Source organism: Cervus elaphus, chromosome 4 (assembly GCF_910594005.1).
Source record: "Cervus elaphus chromosome 4, mCerEla1.1, whole genome shotgun sequence".
Taxonomy (NCBI): Eukaryota; Metazoa; Chordata; class Mammalia; order Artiodactyla; family Cervidae; genus Cervus; species Cervus elaphus.
The window spans coordinates 12,258,322-12,278,212 of NC_057818.1; the positions used below are offsets into that span (position 1 = coordinate 12,258,322).

The 19,891-nt window shown below is 48.9% G+C and overlaps 1 protein-coding gene across 2 annotated transcripts in view; it reads left to right on the plus strand.

The window, feature by feature from the left end:
* Positions 1–481: 481 nt before the first annotated feature.
* ATP2C2 (ATPase secretory pathway Ca2+ transporting 2) overlaps positions 482–19,891 on the plus strand; it is a 74,835-nt gene continuing 55,425 nt past the window's right edge. For both annotated transcript variants that reach the window (XM_043898184.1, XM_043898182.1), the window contains exon 1: positions 482–738. In XM_043898184.1, coding sequence (XP_043754119.1) covers positions 640–738 — 99 coding nt within the window. In that variant the 5' untranslated portion in view covers positions 482–639. The remainder of the gene's footprint in view (positions 739–19,891) is intronic.

Consider the following 19,891-nt stretch of genomic DNA (forward strand, 5'->3'; position numbering starts at 1 on the left):
TCCAGCTCATGGGGTTCCCTCCCAGGGCCCTTCCTGGAGGGGAGGTCTTAAGCTGCCTTCTCCTGCAATAACGAACTGGCAATCGCGTTCACAGAGGCCACGTGGCCGCTCCCGAGCCTCCCAGCAGCTATAGGAGCCTCAGCTCACATTAAACGTGCTCCCAGCATCTTAGCTGACCTCACGTGGCTCCCCAGGAGAGTCACCTGGGTGCTCGGTAAAGTTCAGCTTCCCGGCCCGCTCAGTGACTCAGGGTAGGGAGGGGTCTGGTTTATCGCCCATCTCCACCCCAACCCCCCGGCTCCAGCTGCATCTCAAGATTGGGCAAGTTTGGGAAACAGCCCAAGCTTTGAGGTGCCTCTGCAGCCCCCGGGCCTTCCGGGCCGCCGCGGCCCCTCAAGGGCGGGAAAGTCAGGGAGGGGCGGGGCCAGGTGCGCCGACGGCCTCCCTGTGCGCAGCTCCGCCCCGGGGGCGGGGCCTCACCTGCGGCAGGCAGGTAGGCGGCTACCTGGTAACCTGGGCCTGGCCCGGGAGGCTTGGGCGCGCGCAGCCAGCCCCGGCCACGCCAGGGACCGAGGGACGCAAGCGCAGGCGGCCGCCGGCGGGACGGGAAGCTGGGCGAGGGGCCTGCACCCGCTCACTATGTTCGAAGGACGCTTCTCCAAGTTGCTGCAGAAGCTCGCCTTCTGGGGCTCGAGCCCCAAGTACGAGCTGCTGGTGAAGGGCGAGTTGGAAACCTTGGTGAGTCCGGGCGCCCGGGCGCGGGGCGTGCCACCTGACCCCCACCCCGTCCCATCCCACGACCCCGTCCGCGCACCGCGGGCTGCGCTCCCCCAGCTCGCCCGCCTCCTCCTGGTTCTGGAAAGAAGGCGTCTTCTTAACAACGCCAGCTCGCATTTCTGCCCTGGGCCCAGCGTTCGCCTTTTAAGCTTTTTAACTCTCCCATGCCAGCCCATTTTGCAGATGCGAGACTGAGGCCGAAACAGAGTAAATATGTCCGATAAGGGGCACACGGCTAGCAATGACGGAGCAGGGGACCTAACCTAGGTTTATCTGACTCTAGAGAATTTAAATTCCCAGGTCCCCCAATCTAGACTGCTATCGGAATTTTTTAAGTTACTTGAATGGGGCGGGAGGGTGTGGGGTGGGGGGCATTGATGACAAAAAGTGTTGTGCAAATGTTTGAGCATAAATAGTAGCAGTAATGGTGGAAATCAGAGTAAGAGTGGCCACGCCTTTCAGTTCTGCTTACCGCATCTCCAGGGCCACTTTCGCAAAAACCACTCAGATTTGTGTGCTAGCTTTGCAGCCTCCAGAGGACCCTCTAGGATAAACCAACAGGATTCTAGGGCCAGGAGAGTTTTCCCAGTGGACAGGCTGACACTCCTGTCCCCAAAAGCCCATCCACGTGGAGGACCCAGAGAGGCAGCGGGGTCAAGGGGTCACCAACTTTCTCCTTAGCTTGTAAGCGGAACTCACCGCATGATACCAAGAGCAGAGAATGTAGTGTTTCTGCAGAAGCATCTCTGGGTCTCTTCACTTTTTAAAGTGTAAGTCAGTCGTTCAAAAATAAAATTGCTGAAGCGGTCCTCTGCAGGTGCTCATGGCCTTTTGACGGCTGAAGGGAAACCTCAAAGTTAAATTGACTTTTTAATGAATGAGAGCTGTTGGAAAATCTTGACAATGGTCAAAACGTTTTGGTTGTATGGGTCTTAAATAGTTGTGTGTATTTTCTTGAAATAGTGTTTTGCAGATGGACACTAGCATGGGAATTCTGGGGCTAGGATGGGAGACCACAGGGCTGTGTAGCTGGCAGTTCTCAAATAATCTCTGGTTTTGTATGTGAGGTGTATGTTAACCATGGATTGGATACAAAGTCCAGTCATTTCACTGAAATCCATTTCTCTCCCTCTATGCTGTGTAACTCATTCTGTTGAAGGAATTTGAAGTTAATTTGCCAGCCTGGTTGCCTGTTCTATGTTACTTTTTCTATTTTTCTTTTTCATCTTTGACTTTTGCGTCTAGCTGGGTATTTATTTTTCAAGCACTCCCGATGTCATTGGTTACAGCCAGATTCTATGGGATGTCTCGGTTTGCCAAGTACCTGGGGCGTCTCTGGTGGCTCCAGTGATAAAGAATATGCCTGCAATGCAGGAGACCTGCGTTAGACCCCTGGGTCAGTAAGATCCCCTGGAGAAGGGAATGGCTACCCACTCCAGTATTCTTGCCTGGAGAATTCCATGGGCAGAGGAGCCTGGTGGGCTACAGTCCATGAGGTCTCAAAGAGTCAGACATGACTGAGCAACTAACACTAACACTTACGTGTGCCAGGTATGAGGATGACGTATCCTGAATAGAGACGCTAGGGAGAATTTGATCTCTGAACCAAGATGGGCTTCATGCCTCCAGAGCTTTGCAGAGGGGCCCTTAAAAGTGGGACGGGTCTTCAACCTGTCTGTAGGTGTTCGGGGGTGGAGGGGCACTCACCTCCCTGACGTGTTCTCAACAACACCCCGAAGCATGTATGACGACTTGGCAGCGGAGGGGCGGTGAGACGGGAAACCCAGGCAGCCAGCTGCGAAGGCTGGCTGAGAAACCAGGTATCCTGTCTCTAAAGGCAGCTCATCAAACCCAGGAAATTATAAAAAAAAGTAAATGAGGAGTGTGATGAGGGAGGTGGCCAGCCAGCCAGGTCACCTGTTTCCTGCCAGCTCAGCTCACAGTTTTTGCTCTCACACTTATGTCCACCACTTTGAAAAAGAAGCAAAGTTTGCTTACTGTGATCATTTCCGCAATAGTGCTAACTCTCCTTCATGAGCACTTGTTGTAGGTGGTGTCCTGGGCAGGCTCTGAACCTCTCCTCCACTTTGCCAAGTCACCCCAGTTATAATACTAATTATTATTGAGACCTTGTTGTGTCTCTTCACCTCTGAGTTGTGTTAATTGCATGCACGTGATAGATGAGGCTCTGGAAGCTCTCAGATTGGCCAGATGGTAAGGATACAGCTGTGTCCAAAACAAAGTTCATGGCGGAGACTGACCATCAACAGAGAAATCCACCAGTTTCCAGTAAGAAGGAGAATAAAAAAACTGGAGTGACTGGGCAGGGGACAGGTGGTTGAGACAGGGGTCAAGGGAGGAGGACCCAGGGTCAGGAGCATCCGAGGCTGAGTCAGCACAGTCCTTATGGCTCTGGAGATGGTTTATTCTTGCTGCATTTCCAGCATCAGGAAAAGGAAAGCATTTGGGAGACCTGCTTTCATTACTGGGAAGAAGCTTTCTCTGCCCATCAGAACCTTGGCTAAGGAAAATGTTGGACCAGAAATTCCTGCTTCCTGGATGACTCGGTGCCAACTCAGAAAGTTATCTTTGGCCCTCAGGGCTCCCATCGCTCAACTGAGACTGGCATGGCACCGTCCCGCACTGCCTTGCTGGTTGGTGAGCTGATTCATCTCCCTGGGGCTCTGCAGCGTGAAGACTAGGTCCCAGCCGACCCGTGTCTTGGTCATTCATTCAGCCCAGATTCACCAAGCACCTGCCCTGTGTCAGGCTGGTGCTGCACGCCAGGGATGGAGTGGAGGAAAGGATGCATACACTCCCTGCCCTTGTGGTACCCTGTCCTGAGTTGGGTCCCAAACTACAGATCACAGCTGACTGTTTAATGAGAAGGGATGTTTAAGAGATTCATTGGCACGGCAAAGACCAGGAGATGTGGGAAGGGCAGAGTTGATGGAGAGTTCTAGGCAGAAGGGAGTGAGGTGCAAGGCTTTGTGGGAGAGGATGAGGCTGCAGAAGTGGACCCCACAGAGGCTCTGGGCCTTGTGAAGAATTTGGGCTTCCTCCCTACAGTGACAGGGAATCATGGAAAGGTTTTACACTGGGGCAGGACAGTCATTGATTTATTCGCAGATGTGCCAAACATGAGGCATGCAGTGAACAGAACAGACACAGTCACATTTGAGTTTTTAAGAGATCACACTTGGGTTGCAGGAAGAGGAGTTCTGAGGCTTACACACACACACACACACACACACACGCACGCACGCACAGAGGCACCCACAGAGCTCTTTGGTGTTTCTCAAAATTTAGCAATATATGTCATCTTAAAGAAACGTATTGGAAGCACCCAGGGTTGTCTTTTAAGTATTTATTATTTATCTGACTGGTCTCAGTTATGGCATATGGGATCTTTAGTTGTGGCATGTGGGATCTAGTCCCCTGACCAGGGATCGAACCCAGGCCCCTCGCTTGGGGAGCATGGAGTCTTAGCCACTGGACCACCAGGGAAGCTCCCCCCAGCGTTGTCTTACGTTAGTCATGTCCAACTATTTGTGACCCCCATGGACTGTAGCCCACCAGGCTGCTCTGTCCATCAGATTTCCCAGGCAAGAATACTAGAGTGGGTTGCCATTTTCCTCCTCCAGGGGATCTTACCAACCCAGAGATTGAACCCATGTCTCCTGCACTAGCAGGCAGATTCTTTACTTCTGAGCCCTGGGAAGCCCTTCATACCAAAATGTGACTTACATAAGTATAAAACTAAAATTGGCAATAAACATAGTCACATGCTTATTATGAAAACTACATTTATAAGATTATGAAGTACGCATGTAGCAACTGTGTTTTGACCTGACTGGTGACGTTGTAACCAGTGATATGGAGTGGTTGTATTCGTTTTGTCCATTGCTGCGTAACACGTTACTCCCAAGCATGGCAGCTGAAAATTACTTTCTCTCCCAGTTTCTTTGAGTCACAGGTCTAGGGGTGGTTTTCCTGGGTTCTTTCGGCTCCAGGTCTCTCGTGAGGTTGCTGTCCATCTCTCCCCAGGGCTGTGGTCTCGTCTGAAAGCTCTCAGGGAATAAAGGGGAGGGATTCCTGCCTGGGGCTGCTGGTGGGCCTCTGGCCCTGATTACTCGGGCGTCTGCTCACTTCTAGCATGTTCTGTTGACTGGAAGGAGTCTAGGTCGAGCTGGTTCTCAAAAGGAAGGGGATGACACCAGGGTGTGAATAAAGGGAGACCGGGTGATGGAGGTACCTAGAGGCTACCTGCCACACTGGTAGAAAGAAATCATCTCTTAAATGAGATCACTCGCTAAACAGAACCACGCCTGGTACGAAGTCTGCTCCACAGCTGTCTGTTTTTGTTAGTGTTTTTATTAGTCTTGAGTCCGGTCTTTTTTTTTTTTTTTTCTGGCTGTGTTGGGTCTTGGTTGCTCCATACAGGCTCTTCTCTAGTTGCGGCAAGCGGGGGCTCCTCTCTAGTTGCGGCGTGCAGGCTTCCTGTCGCGGGGCTCCTCCCGTCGTGGAGCACAGGCTCTAGGCGCTTGGACCCGGAAGCTGTAGCACACGTGCTTAGTTGTCTGAGGCATGTGGCATCTTCCTGGACCGGGGTCAGAGCGGTGTCCCTGGAGCTGCACGGTGGATTCTTAACCACCAGGGAAGGCCTTGAGGTCCAATCCTCAGACTCTTTTGAATTTTGATTTTGATAAAGCTTATGCTGGAAATGTTTAATTACCCATATGTGTATAAAATGGCATTTACGCAGACCGAGACTGTGTCTGCTAGATCAGGACAACCTGCCCGTCACGTAATCATCGTAGAACTGGCTGGGTCACTTGAAGATGAGATGAGTGCCAGGCCTTATGGAAGCGGTGTTTCTTCACCGTGTGTTGACGAGTGTGCTCACTGCTCATCGCCCGTGGCAGGTAGCCACGGGCAGAGACTGGGCTTGCTGACGGCCTCCCTGGCAGCCTGGTTACCCCCTTTGCTGGTCAGACGTCCTGAAGTTGATACGCCGACATCACCGCATGCCATGCAATGGCTCCATGCTCCCGCCAAGTTCTCTCTGGGCTTCTGAGAAGCCTGCATCCCTTCAGCGTGCCGTGTGATTATTGTCCTGGATGCGGGTGTGACACCAGGGTCATATGGCAGCTCTTTGTTATAAACCAGCCACCCAGAAGGTCTTTATGCTGTATCATATTAGGCTAGTTATTAAAACATATTCAAAGTCTGTAAGATCTTCGAAAACTTGCAGGCTTTTGAGAACATGTCTGATGATGCTGTTGGAAACCCTGCCCCAGACCTAGTGTCTTGAGCCTTATTGTTAAGGGTAAAGGACCCTGGATTCCTCGAGCTCCTAAGGGTGGGGTGGCTAGCAGGCTAAGCCGGCCATCTTCCACCGTGCCCTCACATGGTCGTCCCTCCGTGTCCTAATCTTTACTTCCTACAAGGACACCAGTCGTGTTGGATTCAGACCCATTCTAATAGCCTCATTTTAATTTAATCACCTCTTGGAAAGCCCTGTCTCCAGACAGTCACAGCCTGAGGTGCTGGGGTTAGGACATCAGCATGTGGGTTTGGGCGGAAGACAATTCTGCCCGTAATATGAGTTCCTTGTAGAAAATATCTGGGAGGGTATTTGTTGTGGGGTGGATGGGCTTCTGTGGGCCACGGGGAGGGGCAGATAAGTAACCTTTGTGGAGGTCTCAATCACTCTTTTTTTTAAAATTAAGCTTTTTATTTTGTGTTGAGGCATAGCCGGTTAACAGTGTTGCGATGTTACAGGCGGACAGCAAAGGAACTCAGCCGTACATACACATGCATCCACTCTCCCCCCAACGCCCCTCTCTCCCGGGCTGCCACAGCATTGAGCAGAGTTCCGTGTGCTGTGTGGTAGGTCCTTGTTGGTTGCCCATTTTGAATATAGCAGTGTGTACATGTCCATCCCAAACTCCCTCACTGTCCCTTCCCCCGTACATCTCCCCTGGCAACCATAAGCTCACCCTCAAAGTACGGACACTCTTAAAGCCGTGTTTGTCAGCCCTACCTGTCTGCCCCAAACCCCTGGAGAGGACTGTGTCCTTCTGGCTGAGCCGTCTTCCCTGTGACCTTCTCGTGGGTGGGGAGTGGAGCCCAGCAGAGCACGTGTCTGATGCGACTTGAAACTCAAGTACTTACCAAGGAAGATGTGCTCCAAATTCATGATTCTGGAGTCCCCAAGGTGAGAGCAACTTGAAACCTCAGGAATAAAGTCAGGCCCTACCCATAATTATTCTTTATAGTTCAAACCACTGAACCCAGGCTACTGTGCTAACTGGGTCCGGTAGGTTTACAGCTAACACCCAGGATCACCCCAGGTACATCTCCGAATCCTTCTGTCTGTGCCTCTCCAGTGAGACTGAGTCTGGTGGAACTTGTGGGTCGGGGGAAAGAATATTGGTCTGAAAGACCACACCTAACCAGGAGATCTTGGTTTAGGCAGGGGTTGGGGCCAGGAGCCCAGAGCTGGAACACACCCTGGGTTCCATCGCCCTGGCTGTGTGAGTCTGGGCACCTTCTCTGTCTCTGCACATCCGAATGTCTGTCTCTGAAAGCAGGTATGTGCCCTTAGGGGTTTCGGGGTTCCTCATGTAGGTGCTAATGCAAGTGTGCTTTCCCTGGGTGAATATAGTCTTAAGACAAGAATAAACGAGAGAATGTAAGGAAGACTCGGCACAGTGCCTAGCTCAAACAGCGGCAACGGTTTTTATTAGGAATCATCCCCGTCCTGTTGCTCTCTGAGCTCAGGTGGAGTATGCAGTTAGATGCTCAGGAGCCAGACTGGCTACATAAATTGCAAAATGAAAATATGGGGCCCCTTCTTGAAAAATGGTTTAAGAATTTCAGGTCAGTGCCAGCAGGGCATTGCAGGCAGCACGGCCAGCCTGCTGGGGCATCCTTGTGTGAGGTCCGTAGTTGGAGATGCCAGACGTTCTTGCCATTTGTTTTTCTCCTTTTCAGGCTCCGCACAGCCTTCTTCTGCCCTTCACATACTTCTGTGGCTGCTTTAGAATAGCTCTTCCCCAAACGCGGTCTGGGGCCCAGGAATCCGAGGTCTGAGTCGCAACCAGTTCTCTGGTGGTTCTGATGTTCCCTGAGTGTGAGAACCACTCTTTCTCCATCCTTGTGACATCTGTCCTCCTGAGGCCAGATCCTTTTAGTGAGTTAAACACTTGTCCTACCCAGGGTAGCTTATAGTCTGGTGGGTAAGACAGAAATTATACTAGTGAGTATATAATTACAAGCTGAGATAAGCCCCATGAAGGAAAGCAGCATGTGTAAGAATGGAGTTAGACACAGCCTGTGTGTACCTGTAGCCTGTGGGGATGTTGCTGCTGCTGCTGCCATCGGGGTGCAATCCGGGGAGACTTCCTGGAGGAGGTGGCAGGGACTTGGAGAACTGAGATTTGAAGGCAAGCTACCCATTCTCATTTTAATTTTTTACATAGGCCACATTTCACGCACGCCCTGGAGGATGGCCTTCCTCCTCTGACCTGGGGGATTCTGTAGGTTGCTAGTCTCATTCAGCGGCATTGCGTCTCCAGTGTCAGAAATCCCCCCACTGGGCTGCCCATTCCTCCCTTCCCCAAGTGCCAGCATGTTGAAATTTGAGTGAGTTTTGCCTTCACTGACCATTGAATTAGGCTAATGTTAGTGTTCTACTGTCTTTTATGAACCAGGAACACTACATTATTTTTTCTTTATCCTCCCCCCCACCCCACTTCTTTGTCCTTTTCCCTTTTCAAACTTGTCTTAGTTTTATGGTTTGATTTTTTTTATTTTCCTCATAAACCAGAGTAAGTTTGCAGAGTCTGAAATTCCTCCTTCACTCCCTCACTTCTTTTCTTTACTCCTTGATGGGGAGGTGGAGGGATTAGTTGCACTTTGCAACTAATCAGTTTGCAGTAATCAGATCGCCGTTGATTTGGGCGGTCCCGGCCTCCTTTCTTTGCAGTTCTAGAGAGGCTGTGATTAGGAACACTGGCGTCCACAGCACCAGCCACCTGGAGGCAAAGTCCAGCTTTGCCACCTGCCAGCGGAAGACTCTAAGCCAATTTCTTAATTCTCCCTTGCCTCTGAGTTTTCTTCCGTCCAGTGGGGTCAAGTGTACCTGCCTCAGAGCTCTGTTGTGGAGTGGAATGATTCACTGTATGTGAAGTATTCAGGCAGCTTCTGTTCACACAATAATTACTATTTATATACAACATAAGTGTCTTTTTATTTATTTTTTTGTACATACATAAGGTCCTACTGCACACACAATGGGAAACTCCCCCGCCCTTCACACTTCCCCACAGTGCATCCTGATCAAACATGTTCTTTTCTTATTTTTTTTTTTTAATTTTTGACTGCGCTGGATCTTCGTTGCTGCGCACAGGCTTTCTCTAGTTGCGGCGAGTGGGGGCTACTCTTCGTTGCGGTGCACAGACTTCTTGCAGTGTCTTCTCTTGTTGCAGAGCACAGGCTCTAGAGCACATGGGCTCAGTAGTTGCAGCTCATGGGCTTAATTGCTCCATGGTATGTGGAATCTTCCTGGACCAGGGATCGAACCTGTGTCCCCTGCATTGGCAGGCAGATTCTCAGCCACTGAACCAGCAGGGAAGTCCTCTTTTCTTGTTTCTTAAATTTTGTTGAAGTGCAGTTGATTTACAGTGTTGTGTGAATTTCTTCTGTACAGTAAAGCAACTCAGTTATACGTATATATATTCTTTTTCATTCCATTATGGTTTATTACAGAATATTGAATATAGTTTCTTATGCTCTGCAGTAGGACCTTGTTCCTAATCCATTTTATATGTCAGTATAATAGATTGCCTCTGCTAATCCCAAACTCCCAGTCCATCCCTCCCCCAGCCTCTTCCCCCTTGGCAACCATAAGCCTGCTGTCTATGTCTATGAGTCTATTTCTATTTTGTAGATAAGTTCATTTGTGCTATATTTTAGTTTCCACATGTAAGTGATATCATATGGTGTTGGTCTTTCTCTAACTTACTTCACTTAGTATGATAATCTCTAGGCTCATCCATGTGGCTGCAAATGGCATTTCTTCTTTTTCACGGCTGAGTAGTATTCCAGTGTGTTTATATGCACCACATCCTCTTTATCCATTCCTCTGCTGATGGACATCTAGGTTGTCTCCGTGTCTTGGCTCTTGTAAACAGAAGCACGTTCTTTCCTCACGGCTGTGGAGGCATTTTTATTTAACCCACATCCCCAACTGATGGGCTCTTAGGTAGCTTCCCTCCTTTCATTTTCAGAACAATGTTCTGCTGAACACCTATAGATGCAGCATGTTATTTTGAATCCTTACAGAAATCCCTATAGGAATCTGAGCCTTGGAAAGTGAAGTAACTTGCCCAGGCCCACACAACTCCCCAAGGAGTTCGGACCCAGGTCAGCCTAAATTCTGTGCATGAATTCTCCACTCCCACTGGCCAGGTTTATCTTCTGTGAAGTTACTGTTTTCCCAGTTGTAATCAATTGGGGCTGTACAAATGGTGCCTTTGGATTTTTCAGGAAGAGCGTCTGGAAAACCCAAATGAACTTTTGGCCAACCCAGTATTTTATGACACGTTGTGTTGAGGCTATATCAATAGCCTGTTTCTCATTTTTGGCATCTGTTGGTGATTCTTGCCTGAGCCTGTTACTTTTTAAAAAATATTTATTTTTAATCAAGGGATAATTGCTTTACACTATTATGTGGGTTTCTGCCATACATCAGCATGAATCAGCCATAGGTCCCCTGCCTCTTGAACCTCTCTGCCACCTCCCACTCCATCCCACCCCTCTAGATTGTCATAGAGCCCCAGTCTGAGTTCCCCAAGTGATACAGCAAATTCCCACTGGCTATTTTACATATGATAGGGTGTATGTTTCCATGCACTCTCTGCATCTCTATTTGTTCCACCTGCTCCTCCCCCTCCCGTCACATCTCCACTGCTGTCCTGCAAATAGGTTCATCAGTGCCATCTTTCTAGATTCCGTGTATATGCATTAATATACGATGTTTATTTTTCTGACTTACTTCACTCTAAATAATAGGCTCTAGGTTCATCCACCTCATCAGAAATGACTTAAAATGCATTCCTTTTTACGGCTGAGTAATATTCCATTGTATATATGTACCACAGCTTCTTTATCCATTCATCTGTCAATGGACATCTAAGTTACTTCCGTGTCCTAGCTGTTGTAAATATTGCTGCAATGAACATAGAGGTACATGTGTCTTTTTCAATTTTGGTTTCCTCAGGGTATATGCCTAGTAGTAGGATTGCTGGGTTATATGGTATTTTTATTCCCAATTTTTTAAGGAATCTCCGTACTGTCTTCCATAGTGGCTGTATCAATTTACATTCCCACCAACAGTGCAAGAGTTTTCCCTTTTCTCTACACCATCTCCAGCATTTATTGTTCATAGATTTTTGATGATGGCCATTCTGACCAGTGTGAAGTGATGTCCATTGTAGTTTTGATTTGCATTTCTCTAATAATGAGTGACGTTGAGCATCTTTTCATGTGTTTATTAGCCATCTGTGTGTCTTCTTTGGAGAAATGTCTGTTTAGGTCTTCTGCCCATTTTTTGATTGGTGAACCCATTACTTTTAGAATGTTTGCTGAACAGCAATTTTCCAATTTTATCATTCCTGCCTCGTTTATTACCTGGTGCTTGGCATCAGAAAGAGCTGCCCCACCTCACAGACCTAGGGAACAAACCCATGGTTACCGGGGCACAAGGACAGGGGAAAGGGATAGTTACGGAATTTGGGATGGATGTGTACACACTGCTATATTTAAAACGGATAGGGACTTCCCTGGTGGTCCAGTGGCTAAGACCCCATGCTCCTAATGCAGTAGGCCCGTGTTCCATCCCTGGTCTGGGAACTAGCTTCCACATGCCACAACTAAGGCCCAATGCAGCCAAATAAATCAATGTTTTTTTTTTTTTAAATGGATAACGAACAAGGACCTGCTGAATAGCACATGGAACTCTGCTCAGTGTTATGTGGCAGCCTAGATGGGAGGGGAATTTGTGGGGAGAATGGATACATGTGTTTGTATGGCTGAGTCCCTTCGATCTTCACCTGAAACTATCACAACATTGTTTGTTAATCAGCTATACCCCAATACAGAAATAAAAGTTTAAAAGGAAAAAAGAGCTGCCCCTTTCTCCTCTTTATCTGGTTGTTTGTGTATTCATTCACACATCATTCATACATTCATTCATGCACTCACAAATTCCTGTTCTGTTAGGTGGGTTAAAATTTGTTACCCTCATTTTTTTTTTAATCCTTATGCCCAGATTTGGCCATTAGAAGCCTTTTCTCATGGCGACGTTTCTGTCCTCTGGACATCTTTCCGTCATTCTCTGAGCATGTGCTTACTCTCTGGCATAACAAGAAATTCCAAGCTCATTGTGTACCTTCCCTGATCCAGCCCTAGAGCCAGCCATTTCTTCTAGGAGTCTTGGCTCTTTTCGCTGGAAGGATATGTATTTATTTTTTAACATTTCTTTTGCTGCACCAGGTCTTGGTTGTGGCACATGGGCTCTTTAGCTGTGGCATGCGAACTCTTAGTTGTGGCGTGTGGGATCTAGTTCCCTGACCAGGGATCAAACACGGGCACCCTGCATTGGGAGTGATGAGTCTTAGCCCCAGGACCACCAGGGAAGTCCCAGAAGAAGGGTATTTAGAAATCAAGATCTGGTGTGCTGTGTGACCACGCTCCTGGGGTGTTATGGCCTCTGGGCCCTCTCAGGGCAGGTGTGTGTATGTGTACACTGTTAGAGCCATATTCAATTTTATACTTGTGTGTGTGTGTGTATACATGTATATTTTATATATTTGACCATAGCTTTCAATCCAGGGCTGGTGCCAGTTCTGTGTATATTTGTAACTCCCTTCCCCAACAGCAAGAGTGCCAGCTCACATTATGTTTGGTATATATTTGCTTATTACCTAATCTCCCTGTGCGTAACCAGGCTCCTCACCCTGCCACCCACCTGCTGGCCCCCGTCTCAGCGGCCTCCTCCTAACCCAGCTGTCCTCTCTCGCGTTGACCGCGCTGCACCACCTGCTCCCCCCACAAGACCCATACTCTGAGCACCTCACGTCGTATTGGCGGTTCTTTGCTGTCTGGGTTCACACCGCCATCATTCACACACAGAGAACACCAACACTAACTAGGTGTGATTTCAGCAGCTGGAAGACACCTCTCTGAAACCCGTCTTGACCTGAGGCTGGACCTTGAGAACCTCTGCCTCAGCAGTGCTCCATGTGTGGTATCGTTATTCCCATTTTCAGAAGAGAACGCGGAGGCTCAGAGAAGTCAGAGGGCTTGTTGAGGGTTGCTTGGCTGGTAGCTGGGGAACCTGGAATCAGGGCCCAGATCAGTGAGACATGGGCCTGGTGATGCCCCCCCCCCCACCCAGTTTAAAAAGCAGTGGGCCGGCCCTTTGAGTTCATTCGCATCCCTCTTGCCTCCCGTTGCTCTGTGCGCCCAGCCCTGCTGCCCTCCTCGTGGGTCCCTCCCGTCGCAGCCTCTGCCCTCCCTTCCCAAGTTAACATTGGCCCAGTCACTGATCCTGAGCATCCCGGCCTAGGAAGGCCCTCCCCTCCTGCTCCGGCTCTGCCCCAGGCTTAGTCACGACTGGTTTCTCCTCCTTGGAATCAGCAAATCTTACTCAGGGCTCAGGATCCGACGGGATGCCAAAGGCGGTCCAGTAGGAGGCTCTCACTGCCTGCTTCCCACCACCCAGTTTCAAGCCATGAAGGCAACCAGCCCCGGTCTCTGTGCCCTGATTATGCTAGCAAACCCATCCTTTTCTCGGTTATAGCCAGGATAACCTATTGCTCATGATATGCTTTGCCCTTTTTTTTTCCTTCTCAGTCTGTTGCTAAAGCTCCCACCACTTGGGACCACTTGGGTACCACCACTGCTGGGCAGCATCTGTTGCTCAGTCCCTCGGTCGTGTGTGAATTTGTGGCCCCGCCAGGCTCCTTTGTCCATGGAATTCTCCAGGCAAGAAGACTGGAGTGGGTTGCAGTTTCCTACTCCAGGATCCTTCCCGACCACAGGATCGAACCGGTGTCTCTTGTGTCTCCTGCATTGCACGTGGATTCTTTACCACTAGCACCACCTAGGAAGTGTGCCAAAATCTCTCTTGTATACGTCTTCATCCTCATGCGTGAAGAAGGCACCCCAGTGATAATGCTTTGTAAGAACTTGTATTTGCCCTTCACAGCTTTGTTGGTGATGACTTCGACATTTGCCCAAAACTCAGCTCACCTCTCTTCCTCAGTCAGGCTTCACATGCGTTCCGTTTTTGCCTTCTCAAGTGCTTCTCCATCTTCACTGTCCCTCTTGATCCTCTTTAGCGCCCGAACTTTCCAAGCCTCCTCTTCCCGCTCCTCATTGTCATCATCAGTATTGAGTGCATCCAGGGCATCCAGGGCAGCCAGGGACTCCTTGTTCTCCTCCACGGCACCATCCTTTATTAGCGGCATGTGGGTTGTTTTCAGTACTTAGTTGTTACAGGCACTGTTGCAGTGGCTGACTTCGAACAGAAACCATTCTGCAGTAAATGAATCTGCAAAAGAAATGACTAGAACAGGTCCATTTTCAGCTTTTAAAAAATATTTATTTATTTTGGGCTGTGGTCGGTCTTTGTTGCTACGTGGGCGCTTTGCCCGTTGTGACGAATGGGGGCTATTCTCTAGCTGCAACGTGCAGATTTCTCATTGCAGCAGCTTCTCTCGCTGTGGAACACAGGCTCTGGGGCTTCAGTATTTGCAGCATGTGGGCTCAGAAGCTGCGGCTCCCAGGCTCCAGAGCACAGGCTCTGTGGTCGTGGCACACGGGCTTAGTTGCTCCGCGGCATGTGGGATCTCCCCGGATCAGGTATCGAACCCAGGTCTCCCGCATTGGCAGGCAGATTCTTTGCCGCTGAGCCACCAGGGAAGCTGTCTTTATGGAAATCACCTATTCTGGACATTTCATAAAAACCGAGTCAAGTGATAACGTGGCCTTTTGTGTCTGTCTTCATCCGCACGAGGTTTTCGAGGTCCGTCCGTGTTGGAGAATGTTGTTTCCTAGGGTTAATGAGCAGAGCACCCCAGATCATGATGGTTTCAAACAACAGAAATTTACTCTCCCACAGTTCTGGGGCCAGACGTCCAAGACGGCGGTGTGGGCAGGGCCTGGCTCTAAGGGCCTTGGTGGGGAGCCTGTCCGTGCCTTTCTCTTAGCTTCTGGTGCTGCTGGCGAAGTAGTGACCTGTGGGACCGCTCGGTGCGGGCCTGTCCCCGTGTCCAGGCCTCTGCTTACTAGGTCATCAGTCGTATTCAACTGGCTCTCACCCTGATGACCTCAGTGTCACTGGGTTACCTCTGTAAAGACCCTGTTTCTAAATTCAGTCACATTTGAGCTTCAGGGGGTTAGGACTTCAAGATAACTTCTTTTTTCTTCCATTTTTATCAAGATATAAGTGGACGTACAGCATTGTGTAAGTTTAAGGTGTACATCATCATGATTTGACTTACATCGTGAAATGATTATCACAGTAAGTTCAGCGAACATCCAACATCTCATATTTTTTCCTTGTGATGAGGACTCTTAGGACTCACCCTCTTAACTTTTGTGTATGACATAGAGCAGGGTTCATTATATTTATCATTTTGTACATCACACGCCTGGTGCTAATTTATCTTATAACTAATTTCTGTCTTTTGACCGCCTTCCTCCAACTCGCTGTCCCCACCTCTGGTAACCATAAATCTGATCTCTTTTTCTATGAGATCAGATTTTGTTTGTTTTTGAAGTTTAATTGACCTACAACAATATGTTAGTTCCTGGTATACATCATTTCAATATGATGAACATGTCAGAATGGTCACCAGGATAAGTCTAGTTACCATAGACTTGTATCTGTCACCATACAAAGACATCACTTAATTAGTCCATATGTTCCTCACACTGTGTGTTTATACCCGTAACACGTTTCTTTTGCAAATGGAAGTTTGCACGTCTTCATCTTCTTCATCTATTGCTCTCCTCCCCCCACCCGCTCCCCTCTCACAACCCCGTGTTTTTTGTCAGTGTCTGTGACTCTTTCTGTTTTGTTATGTCTGTTCATCTGTTTTGCTTTTTAGAGCCTGCATATAAGTGACATCATACAGCATTTGTCTGTCTGACTTCACTGAGCATAATGCCCTCTATGTCCATCCATGTTGTTGCAAATGGTGAGGTTTCATTCTTTTTTTATGGTTGAGTAGTAGGAATATTGTGTGTGTGTGTGTGTGTACATATGTAGACACCACATCTTCCTTACCCATTCACCTGTTAATAGGCCCTTAGGTTGCTTCCATATCGATACCTTTTTTTGAAGACACAATTCCACTTACAGTGTAGCATGCATCAGCACTTCATTCCTTTTTAAAAAACCTGTATTTTTATTTATGTATTTGGCTGTGCCAGGTCTTAGTTGCAACATGTGGGCTCGTTAGTTGCAGCATGTGGGATTTTTAGTTGTTTGCGGCATGTGGGATCTAGTTCCCTGACCAGGGATCAAACCCGGGCGCCCCACATTGGGAGCGCAGTCTTAGCCACTGGACCACCCGGGAGGTCCCAGCACTTCCTTCCTTTCTGAGGCTGAATGATATTCCATTATGTGCAAGAGCACATCTTGTTACTCCATCATCTGCTGGTGCACTCTGAGCTGTTCCGAATGGTGCTGCTATGAACGGCCAAGAGCTTGTACTTATTCACATCTCTTTTTTTCAGTTCTCTTGTTCACAGACCCAAAAGTGTGTCCGTGGCTTTCAATTACAGAGCACAGTTGGAGGCCAGACACCTTCCCACTTTGGGCTCAGACCCTGTCCCCACGGTCACGGTCACGGAACACAGCTGGAGCTTAGGAGTCTCCCGCTGGACCCTCCTCCTCCAGGCTGCATTCCCAGCCCCTCCCCTTGTCCACACAAGCCTGTTTTAGCCATCTGGCTGGCTCCCAGGGACAGAGTTCCCAAGAAAGGGTGGGAATTCTTGCTCATCTTGACCCGCAAAGGCAGAGGGACTGGATTCCTTTGATCCTGTTCTGTTTTGTTTTTTTCTTGTTCTGAATTTTGTGTGTATGTGGTAAGATGTAGAAAACATTTACCATCTTAACTGTTTTTAAGCACACAGTTCAGTGGCATTGAGTACATTCACGTGGTTGTCCAGTCATCACAACCACCGGTTCCAGAACTTTTTCAACTTCTGCAACTGAGTGTGTCCCCAGTAGCCACTAACTCCTGGGAGTTCCCTGGCAGCCCAGTGGTTAGGACTCAGCTTTCACTGACGTGGCCTGGGTTCAGTCCCTGATTGGGAAACAAAGATCCCGCAAGCCAAGTGGCACAGCAAAAACAAACCAACAATTACCCGGTTTCTGGTAAGCGCCATCCTACTTCCTGTCTCTATGAGTTTGTCTATTCTAGATACCGTACATGAGTGGTGTCGTTACAGTATTTGTCCTTTTGTAACTGGTGCATTTCACTGAGCATAACATCCTCAAGCTTCATTCCTGTTGTGGCAGGTGTCGGAATTCCTCCCTTTTTAAGGTTGAATGATATTCCATTGTTTGGGCTTGATTACATTGTGCTTACCCACTGATCTGTTGATTGACCCTTTTTTTAAAAAAAATTGAAATATATAGAGAAATTATTTAAGCCTAGCATCAAAAGGAAATCAAAGATTAAAAAAAGATAGAATTCACAGGTTTCCTATCTATACCTTCAGATTCAAAAATATGAATAACTAAAGATTTAAAAGTAAAACCACACAGATTCAAGCATTTATGTATCTTCTAGAGCCACTTGTAGTAACCCCATTGAGAATGTCAGGAAACATCTCCCCGGCAAGACAAAGTCAGAGAGAGAGGCTGTGAAGTGTTGGGGTCACCACACCTCCTAAATCCCTCTGGGTCTTTAGGCTACTGATCTTCTATGGAATATTTACTGAATTCACCTGCCCCATGCAGAGCACAACTGCAGAGCTGGGTTTTGTTTTTATTTTGCTTTCTGTTTGTTTTGGCTGCACTGGGTCTTCGTTGTTGCTCTTGGGCTTTCTCTACTTGCGGCGATGGGGACTCCTCTTTGTGGCGATGCGCGAGTTTCTCATCGCGGTGGCTTCTCTTGGCGTGGAGCGAAGGCTCAGTAGTTGGGACACATGAGCTCAGTTGCCCCACAGCATGTGGGGTCTTCCCAGAGTAGAGATCGAACTCCTGTCCGCTGCGTTGGCAAGTGGATGTTTAACCACTGGACCACCAGGGAAGTCCCCAGCATTGGCTGTTTTTAAATCTTCAAAACAACCTGAGACAGATTATTGTCCCTGGTTAAAGGGCTGGTCAATGACAGAGGAGGATTTGAACCCAGGTCTGTGCGTGCAATTCCAAGCTCCATGCCCCTTCTGTCGCTCCTAAACGTGGCTAAACAACCCAAGTGACATCACCATCATTGTTATTCCAACCATGTGCCAGAGGCCTGGTCCCTGGGGCAGGTATGGACCTGCATTTCCTAGGGGTTCATGGGAGGTCTGGACCATGTCACACCCTGTCCAGGCATACATTTGTTTGATTCCCAAAAAAGGCAGGATGAGGGTAGCTAGCCAGCATCACCCCCATTTTGCAGATGAGGAAATTGTGATCAGTCAGGGAAGTTGTCACTTGCCCAAGGTGACATGCTGGCAAGTGGAGCTGGACCATCTCCTGGGCAGCACTGATGATAAGGGTAAACTGAGGCTTGTGGCCGAGAGCGAGTGTCTAGTCATCCATCCTGTGGAGCTAAGTGCTTGTGCGCTTGCACTGATGTCCTGGGCTCCAGCTGATGAGTCCCTGCGGAGCAGCCCCTGGGTACCAGGAGTGGGCTCCGCCTTCTGGAGGGGCTGTGCTGTGAGCAGAGAGAGGCATTTAAGTGATAGTCACTTGCTGGTCATTACACAAGTGACCGTGGTATAGGCGCCATCAAGGGGATGTCCAGGGTGCTGAGAGGGTAGAGCAGGTGGCTACCTGGTCTGGGAAGATGGCAAGACAAGACAGTCCTTGACCTCTGAAGCAAGACTTCTTGCCCTCAGCAGTATAGACCTTTCTGTTCCAGGTCATTCCTTGGAAGGTACTTGACCACATGCCTGGCCTCTACCCACTAGATGTCAGTACCACCCCTGCTTCAGCTATGAGGACTGAACACATCTCCAGGCACTAGCAAAGTCCCCCAGGGGGAAAACTGCCCTTGGCCAAGAACCCCCAATTTTATGTTTGGTTTGGCAGCTGGGAAAATGTGCCATCTTCGGCAGGGGCACTGGAGCAGCACACTCCTGGGGAACACAGGACTCCTCCAGCAGGCAGGGCATTTTTAGCTAGGTATGCTGCTGCCCCGCCCAGACCAGGAACACAGGGAAGGTGGGTGTGAGGTGGGGTCTGCTGCAGCCATTTTGGAGACAGTAGGGTTCTGTCCTGAGAGCAACTGGAATCTATCCAAATGTTTCAAACATGGGAGATGTGTGTGTGTGTTTGTGAGACAGAAAGACAGACAGACAAACAGAGACAGAGAGGAGAAGATGGAGGAGAGGGCTGGGTTTATACATTCAGGGTTGCTTGAGCTGCTGCCTAAAAAGTGAATTGGGTGTGGTCATGGCCAGACAGAAATGGTAAGCTAGGGAACAGCCAGGCAGGAAGATCCTGTAACCCCAGGACTGCCTCCATCTGTGGTGTGAGCAAGAATTAAGCCCTCGATTTGGTACACTTGAACCAGGTCTTGAGAGCAGAAAAAACATCCTGTCTCAGGCTGTGATGTACATTTCTCCAGGAGGTGGATCTCACACAGTGAAGATGGTGGGATTGACTTAAGGAGAGAGTCGGCCGAGTGATCTGTGTAATAATCCTTGGTTGCTTCCTGGTCGTTGGTACAGTGAAAAGCAACCCCAGGAAGTAGGTGTGGTTAGCAGCCCATTTCTGAGCAAATGGGGCCCTTGGGAGACGAGGGGCAGGGAGGAGTTCGGAACGAAGTAAAAGGGGAACCTGCCGTCTCTATTCCAGCTGAAGGAAGAGGCT